Here is a 12,022-nt window from a genome sequence, read left to right on the forward strand (position 1 = left end):
CCTCTCCCTTTCACTCTGCCCTCCCTCCCTCCTTCCCTCCCTCCCTCTCTGCCCTCCCTCCCTCCCTCTCTGCCCTGCCCTCCCTCCTTCCCTCCCTCCCTCTCTGCCTCCACCACTCCATTTTACTCTGTGTTGTATTCAGTGTGCGGAGGGTGGAGTATCCTGGGCTCAGTCATTAACATGTGGCAGGCAGCCACCTCAGCCTCTCCACTCTCTCTCTCTCTCTCTCTCTCTCTCTCTCTCTCTCTCTCTCTCTCTCTCCTCTCTCCTCCTCTCCTCTCTCCTCCTCTCCCTCCGCTCAGTCCCGAGGTAATTGGAAAACCGTCAGCAAGCCGCTGCTTCGAAGGAGAGTGAGAAGGGTCGAGGGAGAGAGAGGGAGAGGAAAGGGGAGAGAGGCGAGGAAGCGGGAAAGATGGAGAGAGGAGAATGAATGAATAAAGGGTTACGAGTGATTGATACGACACAGAGACAGAAAGGGAGAGACAGGAAGAAGGGAAAGACAGAAAGGGAGAGGGGAGGGGTAGATATAGAGTGAGGGGTTTTCACACAGACACATGTCACATGATACCCACAATGTACACACATATGTAAACAAAGTCACACAGACAAACACACATAAGCACACAGATGCAAGATAAAAACAGATTGATTCATTAATCACTGTATCCATGATTTTGCAAGACCAAAGATAAAGCAGAAAGAAGGGGGGAGAGTGGAGAAAAGCAGCTGTAAGAAGGATGGGAGGGTGAGTGTTGAGGACACAGACAAACAGGCTGTATGATACAGGGTGGAGCTCACATGCACGCATACACACACACACACACACACACACACACACACACAGCTGCAGCAGTAGTGATGAATGAATACCAGGAGAACCTCTGCTTCAGCTCTATTAGAATTCACCAGATGCCTCCCTCAGAGAAATGGAGGGAAGGTAGAGAGAGAGAGACAGAGAGATGGAGGGAAGGTAGAGAGAGAGACAGAGAGATGGAGGGAAGGTAGAGAGAGAGACAGAGAGATGGAGGGAAGGTAGAGAGAGAGACAGAGAGATGGAGGGAAGGTAGAGAGAGAGACAGAGAGATGGAGGGAAGGTAGAGAGAGAGACAGAGAGATGGAGGGAAGGTAGAGAGAGAGACAGAGAGATGGGGCAGAAAGGGGGAGAGAGAAAAGGTGTTTCAAGGCGATTCAAGAGGAGGTAGATTGCCAGCAACAATTAAGCCAGCAACAACCCCCCCCCCCCTCCCCCCATCACACATCAACCTGTCCCCTCCCCCATCACACATCAACCCCCCCCCCCTCCCCCCATCACACATCAACCTGTCCCCTCCCCCATCACACATCAACCTGTCCCCTCCCCCATCACACATCAACCTGCCCCCATCACACATCAACCTGCCCCCATCACACATCAACCCCCCCCTCCCCCATCACACATCAACCTGCCCCCTCCCCCCATCACACATCAACCCCCCCCCCTCCCCCCATCACACATCAACCTGTCCCCTCCCCCATCACACATCAACCTGCCCCCATCACACATCAACCTGCCCCCATCACACATCAACCCCCCCCTCCCCCATCACACATCAACCTGCCCCCTCCCCCCATCACACATCAACCCCCCCCCTCACCCATCACACATCAACCTGCCCCCATCACACATCAACCCCCCCCCCCCTCCCCCATCACACATCAACCTGCCCCCTCCCCCCATCACACATCAACCTGCCCCCTCCCCCATCACACATCAACCTGCCCCCTCCCCCATCACACATCAACCTGCCCCCTCCCCCATCACACATCAACCTGCCCCCTCCCCCATCACACATCAACCTGCCCCCTCCCCCATCACACATCAACCTGCCCCCTCCCCCATCACACATCAACCTGCCCCTCCCCATCACACATCAACCTGCCCCCTCCCCCATCACACATCAACCTGCTCCCTCCCCCATCACACATCAACCTGCCCCCTCCCCCCATCACACATCAACCTGCCACCTCCCCCCATCACACATCAACCTGCCCCCTCCCCCCATCACACATCAACCTGCCCCCTCCCCCCATCACACATCAACCTGCCCCCTCCCCCCACCACACATCAACCTGCCCCGGAGAGCAGTGGCGCATGCACACACACAGGCAGACAGGCGGGAGGAGATCAATGGTGCTGTGTGTGTATGTCGGCACACTGTGTTCGCGACAAGCTGTTGCTAGCGTATGTTGTGGAGGTGTAGTGTTCGCAGTAGCGGAGGGGGCAGCCTGCTTGTGTGTTGGGTAGAATGCTCGGAGAGAGCTGTGTGAGTGTGTGTGAGCCGTCAGAGGGGAGGGGAGATGCCAAGTGCAGTAGTGGTAGCAGCAGCAGGGTTAGCAGCAGCGTCGTCGCCAGTGTGTATGCGTGTGTGAGTGTGTGTGAGCGGGCACGTGTGTGTGAGGGGTGGAGGGGAGTGGAGAGGGACTCCCAGGAGAAGGAGTCTTGGTCGGGGAGCAGAGCCAGCCTCTCTCCCTCTCCTCCACGGCAGGACCTAGACCTCCAGAGCCAGGGGAGTAGGTGGGATCTGTAACTCAGCCTGGAGCACTGGAGGCTGTAAAGACGCAGGGATCTCTTTCCCTCTCTGGAGGGCTGTTCGGTCAGAGCGGGAGCTCAGGATATGTGTGACCCAAGGGGACTGCCAGAAGGATCTGAGCGACAGAGACGGGAACAATTCCGTTACTGTTAACCGTTAACACTACTTCTCCTGCCTCGGAGAGAACCGAGAGGAGAGGAGAAGAGGGGTGGAGGGAGGGGGACAGGGGGATTTTGTTTGCTGTAACGGAATAAGAGGAAGAACAACAGAGAGAAGGATTTAGAGAAGGAGGGGAGGAGGCGTGACCTCTCATCCAATGACTTTCCCTCAAGGTTTGCTTTGGGACCGTTGACTGTTGACCACTCGGACAGACTTATCTTACAACCGGTCACTGTGACAACCGTCAGGTTGTTGCTGTGTTACTGTCCCCTTGGCGACCGACCATGTCGGTAACCACCGGTTTCGGCTACCAGCTGCCTGGCATTACCACGGTAACCTATGTGTTTGTTTACAGCCCGGGTACGGTGCAACGGGACCCCAGTCCCCCCACCCACACCCCTCCTGCCATTGCCGGTGCCAGCGGGCCCAAGCGGAAACTCTACAGCGCCGTACCGGGACGTACCTTCATCGTGGTCAAACCGTACACGCCACAGGGCGAGGGAGAGATCCAGCTGAACCGTGGAGAGAGGGTCAAAGGTTAGTACACTATGACTGTTCATAAAGTGGTTATCACCTGTCATTTCCTGGTATAACCACTTTTCACATGTGTTTTTATTAAACTCTAGGGGTCTCATAGATTTAGGAAGGAATTTAGAATGATAAAACAGACATATCTCATTTTAGGAAACCAACAAATCTTACTGTTGCATTGGGAACACAAACTTTTATTATTTCTATAAAATAATGTGAAAAACTATATGCTGATTAAGTCTGGCTCTAGTCTCTAGTCTTAGGCAAGGTCAGACATCACACGAGCGTGGTTCACCAAACCACTTCCACTACTCTTGTCACAGGTGTATGTAGGTAAATGAATGTGACAGAAGCTGTGTTTAACAGTAGAGGTACTACAGCGCTAACAGGACGGGTCTTCCATACATTATACTTACATGACATGGATAAAGGTCACTCCACTGCTCTCACTCTGTTCATGCCTCTGTAATGTCACTTCACCACTGTAGAGTGGTACATTTGTTATCTAATGCATCTGAAGTGCTTTTAAAGTCAGTCTTTCTTCATCAGCGTTGTCATGGCTGTCTATGTATTCTGCAGCTCCTAATCCTAATGGTGCTGTAGTCATGGTGTCTGTGTGTTCTCTTCTCCATCCATGCCTCACTCCAGACTATGACTCTAATGACATAGAAGGTAAAACGACACAACATTTTCCAACATTACTGTCACCCCGTCTCTCTCTCTCCCAATCTCCTCTATATCCAAACCCACACCTCTCGTTCCCCAGACAACTATAGTGTTTGGTTGTTGGTTGAGGAGGGAGTGTGTGTGTGTACAGTCGGTGTGTGTGTATTCTACATAAGTTGCTGCCTTTAAGTGCATGGCCTCTATTACCCAATCCTAAACTGACGCCTAGCCCTTAACCCATATGCACATTTGATAGGATTTGATAGGATTTGATAGGATTTGATAGGTGTAACCAATATTGTAATTTTGTCACCATATTGCTTATGTAGCAGATGAGGATCTGTGAAACTCACTCCTCAGCCTGAAGTGTCTCCACTTACACCACTTACACTACCTGGGTAAGACGCTTCAGGAGGGCAGTCACGTGTGTTGGCGAGGCAGAGTTCCTGGGTTTGAGTCTCAGTATGAGCTGAATTGGAGGAAGCAGTGTGATGCAATTTACATCTGTCAAAGCCTTCCAGATATCCACAAGTACAGAGGGGTTAGGGGTTGAATACAGTTTGGGCAAGAGCATACACCTACCTCGTACTCCCTCCTCAGAGTGATTCTTCTTCCGTGTGCAACGTAGTTTATCTTCACTCTTCTACACATCCCTATAGGGATCCCTATGTGTTCACTGCTTTTACTCTCCTACAGTCTCTTAGACACACACCCACAACCACCTCTCCCTGAAGCCACAGATACCGCACTTTCCTCTTTACCCCATATCCTGGTATGAGACTCCCACTCCCACTCTAGACTGTGTGTTTGATGTTGATGTTGTTGTTTATGACGCCCAGGCAGATGTGGAAAACAACACAGTGTGGTGAGTACTATGAATAGGTTATTCACATGGCCACAAACCTGATAAATCATACTGTACATTGTCAACAGTTACTTCTGTACATTGTCTACTGTTACATAGACACTTGTGTTATACACAAGTAGCAAGGCTATGTGAATTTGAATGACAATACAGGACACTGTGTAGCATATGCTCTCAACTGTTACAGTCAGTACATTTGGATCAGGCTGGAATTGAACCCACAACCTTGGAGTTGACGCACCGCGCTCCAGCCAACTGAGCCATCTGGCAGGGTTGCATAATAATGACCAGCATGGCTCTAACTGTATACTCTTAGAAAAAAGGGTTCCGACAGGGTTTTTCGGCTGTCGCCATAGGAGAACCCTTTTGGTTCCAAGGAGACCCCTTTTTGATTCCATGTATACTGAAAAAATATATAGTTACAGTTCATATAAGGAATTCAATAAATGTAAATAAATTTCGCCCTAATCTATAGATTGACTGGACAACAGCGCAGCCATATGTGGGCCTGGGAGGGCATAGACCCACCCACATAGCAGACTGGCCCACCCAGTAGTTCTTTCCACTCTCGTTCATGGATATAAGCTGTATGGAATGCCAATTAGAAGGCAACAAAAAAAAATTTCACTCTTCAGTTTTGCTAGTCTCCACCTGGTCTTGTTGCTGCTAACCCGTAGTGACCAGTCCACCTCACAGTGCATAGAGGGGTGTTGTGACCCGAGGCCAGGCTCTGTGGATGGATGGTCTCCACTTTGATTCATAATAAATTCTGTCTCATCTGCATTCATGAATGGATGAGTTGCTAATAGTTACAGGCCTCATTTACACTGGGGAAAGAGAGGATGAGAAAAGAGGAGGGGGAAAGACAGGAAGCTTCTCTACCGTGCAATATTCCTGGGGAGAAAAGGTTGGCAGATGCCAGAGCACATGTTCAGTTTCAGTGTGAAGGTATGCCATGGAAGGATAGGGATACTCTCCCCCACCCCCTTAGTAAGAATAAAGAAGGTTGTCTTCTACCTTTTACACTGTAAGAGTACTATTCACTTTAAACATCAATGACCTACTTTAACCAGCTTTATCTGTAACAGCTGTTATTTCAAGTGCCTGGTTTTGTAGAGTGGTGTCCCTGACTTACTTTGTTGTTGAACCTCCATTTACTCACTCACATCTCTCCTCCCTTTCATCATCCCCCCTATTCTTCTCTTGTCACTCTCTCATCCCTTCATCGTGTGACAACAGAGGAACACCTGTATGAGGCCCTGAGATTGGGTAAAACCAACAGGCCTGCATGATAACTCTCCTCTCATAGCCCACTGTGTGTTTGGTAGCATAGCTAGCTAGCCTTCCCCCTGAGGGTTAGCATTGTGGCTAGGCTAACCCTGTTAGTTGTTTGGTATGTCGGGTGAGCTGTGAAGTGGTTTTGTAGCCTTTAGACCAGGGCTGTAATAAAACCGATAGTATGGATTAACATGGTCTTGTCGTACTCTCTGTCCTGTAGAGAATGGTGTTTCTCAGGGATCAGAAGGTAAACACAGCTGTACTCTACAGCCTCCAGGCATGTTTACTGTATAATAGAAACTCTTAAGAGATGCTTTCCCAGACACAGCTGCACTCTACAGCCTCCAGGCATGTTTACTGTATAATAGAAACTCTTAAGAGATGCTTTCCCAGACACAGCTGTACTCTACAGCCTCCAGGCATGTTTACTGTATAATAGAACCTCTTAAGAGATGCTTTCCCAGACACAGCTGTACTCTACAGCCTCCAGGCATGTTTACTGTATAATAGAACCTCTTAAGAGATGCTTTCCCAGACACAGCTGTACTCTACAGCCTCCAGGCATGTTTACTGTATAATAGAAACTCTTAAGAGATGCTTTCCCAGACACAGCTGTACTCTACAGCCTCCAGGCATGTTTACTGTATAATAGAACCTCTTAAGAGATGCTTTCCCAGACACAGCTGTACTCTACAGCCTCCAGGCATGTTTACTGTATAATAGAACCTCTTAAGAGATGCTTTCCCAGACACAGCTGCACTCTACAGCCTCCAGGCATGTTTACTGTATAATAGAAACTCTTAAGAGATGCTTTCCCAGACACAGATGAAGCTTTGTCCTGGACTAAAAAACAATTTAAATGCCTTGATCAATCCTGGAAACTGGTGCTTAGTGTTTACGCGTAGTGGCAGAGGGTATAGTCATGGTTAGCACTGTGTAGTAGTTGTTATAAGGGCCTGTTGTAGTTTTGACTCTGTTTAAGTACATGACGAGCTTTGTACATCTTTCACTGTAGTATGTGCATAGTTCCACCAAATCTAGTTTTGTCGCTTTCGATGTCTTTCACCTGTTGTCAGTCTTTCACATGTAATATATCTTTCCTCTACTCAAAATGCTGTGTAGCTGACTCCCAATCCGATGAAGAAGAGCAAGGTACATGATATTCCTTCTCTTCTCGTCTGTAGTTTAGTCTACAGAAGGATAGTGGAAATAGCCCACAGATGCATAGATAGTCTATTGTAGTATCCATATATGTGATTGTACCTCCACAGACACCCCAAGACTCCCATTGTTGGACCACAAACTCAGCAGACAGTCATCTGATATATGGTCATCTGATGTGTGTGTGTGTGGGGGGGGGGGGGGGGGGGGGGCTTAGATCAATATGTGGTGATGAAGAGAGGTGTCTGGATGTGTGTGTTGGTGTGGGATGGAGTAGGGTGTCTGTTTATGTGTCTTGATCCATTGGATATGAGTTGACAATCCCCCAGGGGCCTTCCTTTCCCTCTACCTCTCTATAATCAGATAGCATCACCAGGATGGATACATCTCGATAGGCCACTTGTTGTCATCATGGACACGGACAGAGACGCTTCCCCTGTAACCTGGTCAAGCCAATAGACCACGCACACACTCACACATGCACAAACACATGCACTCTAACACACACCGTCTTAACATACACACAACAACTAAACACACAAAGTACATCCAGCAACATAACCCATTACATTACAGGCTATTCTACCTAAAACAAACACACTGACACACCCACACACACACACACATACACCTCTCCTCTGCACACCATTGTAAATCTTCTAGACAGCCGGGAAAATGAAACCGACCAAATAACATTGAGATTAGACATTCACAAACATGATTAATGGTCTCAGGCCGCGCCCAGTGTGTGTGGAATATTAACACTGCCGTGGCCAGTGGCGGATACCTGGAGCGCGTGCACGAACACACGCACATATACATTCACATGCAAGCACACAAGCCAGTAGACACACATACATTCACATGCAAGCACACAAGTCAGTAGACACACATACATTCACATGCAAGCACACAAGCCAGTAGACACACATACATTCACATGCAAGCACACAAGCCAGTAGACACACATACATTCACATGCAAGCACACAAGCCAGTAGACACACATACATTCACATGCAAGCACACAAGCCAGTAGACAGACATACATGGTCCAAAGACAGGCATTACTAATGATCTCAAGGGGATTGCAGGGTGATTCAACCATTACTGCAGTTATACAAGACCAGGCACAAACCTTCCACTGGTGCTAATACTTGGTAAACCTGGACCCTTCGTGGCTCAGGGCTAATACTTGGTAAACCTGGACCCTTCTTGGCTCAGGGCTAATACTTGGTAAACCTGGACCCTTCGTGGCTCAGGGCTAATACTTGGTAAACCTGGACCCTTCGTGGCTCAGGGCTAATACTTGGTAAACCTGGACCCTTCGTGGCTCAGGGCTAATACTTGGTAAACCTGGACCCTTCTTGGCTCAGGGCTAATACTTGGTAAACCTGGTCCCTTCGTGGCTCAGGGCTAATACTTGGTAAACCTGGACCCTTCGTGGCTCAGGGCTAATACTTGGTAAACCTGGACCCTTCGTGGCTCAGGGCTAATACTTGGTAAACCTGGACCCTTCGTGGCTCAGGGCTAATACTTGGTAAACCTGGACCCTTCGTGGCTCAGGGCTAATACTTGGTAAACCTGGACCCTTCGTGGCTCAGGGCTAATACTTGGTAAACCTGGACCCTTCGTGGCTCAGGGCTAATACTTGGTAAACCTGGACCCTTCGTGGCTCAGGGCTAATACTTGGTAAACCTGGACCCTTCGTGGCTCAGGGCTAATACTTGGTAAACCTGGACCCTTCGTGGCTCAGGGCTAATACTTGGTAAACCTGGACCCTTCGTGGCTCAGGGCTAATACTTGGTAAACCTGGACCCTTCGTGGCTCAGGGCTAATACTTGGTAAACCTGGACCCTTCGTGGCTCAGGGCTAATACTTGGTAAACCTGGACCCTTCGTGGCTCAGGGCTAATACTTGGTAAACCTGGACCCTTCTTGGCTCAGGGCTAATACTTGGTAAACCTGGACCCTTCGTGGCTCAGGGCTAATACTTGGTAAACCTGGACCCTTCGTGGCTCAGGGCTAATACTTGGTAAACCTGGACCCTTCGTGGCTCAGGGCTAATACTTGGTAAACCTGGAGCCTTCATTGTTCAGGGCTTCTCTAGCGTGTTGGCACAGAGGCACAAATATGTCTGTCTGTGTGTCTGTCTGTGTGTTGTTAGCCTAGAACTGAGTGCTGTAATGGGCTCTCAGATAAGCACAATAGATCATTGGAATGCAGCATTGTGACAATTCACACACAGACACTCAAACACACACACACACATACAACGTTATATTCCAATTTTGAAGACACAGATGTAACTGTTTCTGAGACCAGAATGCATATGTCCGTAACTAAGCAACAGGTGCTGATCACACTAACACAACATGTGTTGTGGCATATTGTTGTCCTTTAAAATGAAATACTCCATTTTTATGAATAATAAAAGCAAATGTATAAGTTAGATCCTACCATATAAAAAAACTGACAAAAAACACAAAATGATCCTTCTCTGGAATGTCATTTGAATTGTATAACCTCAAAGGTTACTTATACCTATGCTTTTTTTGACAATGTTGTTTTTGGGAGATTGAATGGCCAGAATGCATTCAGATTGTAGTGGGTAGTGTATTTTCAAGTATGTTCTCAAAAAAATGTAGCCCATTGCAGTTTATATTTTATGTGTGTGTGTGTTTTTCATCTGAAACCTGGGTTTTGACAACCACCCTATCGGATTGTTCTGAAAGCATTCCTGCAACATTATGTTTTTGAAATATAATTTAATCTCTGAGAAAGTAAGCTAATTGATTGCATCCAAATTGGCCATTTTAATTTATAGGAATCGTATCATATTCAATAAATATAGTACCAATGAGTTAGACATGAGGAATATAGTGGTCATAACCTGGTAATATGTATGGATGTATGATGGGACATACACCTAATAACTTCAATAACACATTTCTCTGAACAGGGAATAAAAAACATTGCCAAATCCACTGAGAATGCATTACATAGGATGAAGAAACAATACTCCAAGCCGCAGCTCCATCCTACTTGTCAGACATAGAGAACTGATGCTGTATACGGGTTGGAGGGGTTCGTGGGTGGCTTTTGATAATTTCTTTGTCTTACTCATTGTTAGAAAAAGGTACATTTGAGTATAACCAATTAGCTTAATTTCTCAGGGATTAAATTATACATCGACAAAATAATGTCGCAGGAATGCTAATCTTATCTGTTTCTAACTACAGAAACAATTTTCAGAAACATCTGAGATAGTGGGTGTCATGGCTTGCTGAAATGACATGGAATGACTCACCTATCACATACACAGAGAGTGACGGCTAGACAGTTCACACTCCCTCTCTAACACAGTTGTAAAATAGGAATTATTTCAGCCTACAAAAAAAGAAAGTGACTGGGTGCGAGGTCATAGTGACCTTTGGGGATAAAGTTTATTAAGACGATATTAAGACTCATGTGTGTGTGCGCGTTGATATCGGGTTTGGTCAGTGGCCTGGGGGAAGGACGAGAGTGTCACAGCTGACCTCTCTCTGTCCAATCAGAGACGCAGCAGGTAGCAAAAACCCGCCCACATACACCTGCACCCTGCTGACCACACCATCTGTCCCTCTATCACACACTCACACACACACACACACACACACACACACACACACACACGCGCAAAGCAAATCAGTATAAATCAAGATGAACATTACATCAGGAACAGAAGTGTAAGCACCCTGACATTCCTGACAGGATTACTCTATAGCCATTACGTACTATGTGTGCGTGTGTATGCGTGTGTGCTTATGTATGTGTGCGTGTGTATGCGTGTGTGCGTGTGTACATATGTCTGTAAGCATTTCACTGTAAGGTCTACTACACCTGTTGTATTCGGCTCATGTGAAAAATATAATTTGATTTGATACGTGAATATGTATGTGTGTCTGTGTGTGTGTGTGTGTGTGTGTGTGTGTGTGTGTGTGTGTGTGTGTGTGTCTCAAATCATATCAAATAAAATTGTATTGGTCACACACATATTTAGCAGATGTTATTGCGGGTGTAACGAATTACTTGTGTTCCTAGCTCCAACAGTGCAGTAATATCTAACAGTTCACAACAATACACACAAATCTAAAAGTATTTTCATGGAAATAAGAAATATATACAGTTGAAGTTGGAAGTTTACATACACTTAGCCAAATACATATATACTCAGATTTTCACAATTCCTTACATTTAATCCTAGTAAAAAATTTGCTGTCTTAGGTCAGTCAGGATCACCACTTTATTTTAAGAATGTGAAATGTCAGAATAAAAGTAGAGAGAATGATTTACTTCAGCTTTTATTTCTTTCATCACATTCCCAGTGGGTCAGAAGTTTACATATACTCAATTAGTATTTGATAGCATTGCCTTTAAATTGTTTAACTTGGATCAAACGTTTCGGGTAGCCTTCCACAAGCTTCCCCACAATAAATTGGGTGAATTTTGGCCCATTCCTCCTGACAGAGCTGGTGTAACTGAGTCAGGTTTGTAGGCTTCCTTGCTCGCACATGCTTTTTGAGTTCTGCCCACACATTTTCTATAGGATTGAGGCTTAACTTTTTTTCCTTAAGCCATTTTGCAATTGTAATGGGGGGTGGGGGGTCATTGTCAATTTGGAAGACCTATTTGCGACCAAGCTTTAACTTCCTGATTGATGTCTTGTAACAATCGCCGAAATGGGTAGACGAAGACGCAGCGTGATTTGGGTTCATCACAATTTATTTGAATGTGAACCAGCAACAAAAACAA

At 46.8% G+C, this 12,022-nt stretch overlaps 1 protein-coding gene across 3 annotated transcripts in view; it reads left to right on the forward strand.

Annotated features, from left to right (window-relative positions):
* LOC110502025 (SH3 and multiple ankyrin repeat domains protein 3-like) overlaps positions 1–12,022 on the forward strand; it is a 296,396-nt gene that overhangs the window by 181,513 nt on the left and 102,861 nt on the right. For all 3 annotated transcript variants that reach the window (XM_036955942.1, XM_036955945.1, XM_036955949.1), the window contains one exon: positions 3,085–3,266. In XM_036955942.1, the coding sequence (XP_036811837.1) occupies positions 3,085–3,266 (182 nt within the window). The remainder of the gene's footprint in view (positions 1–3,084; positions 3,267–12,022) is intronic.

Source organism: Oncorhynchus mykiss, chromosome 2 (assembly GCF_013265735.2).
Source record: "Oncorhynchus mykiss isolate Arlee chromosome 2, USDA_OmykA_1.1, whole genome shotgun sequence".
Taxonomy (NCBI): Eukaryota; Metazoa; Chordata; class Actinopteri; order Salmoniformes; family Salmonidae; genus Oncorhynchus; species Oncorhynchus mykiss.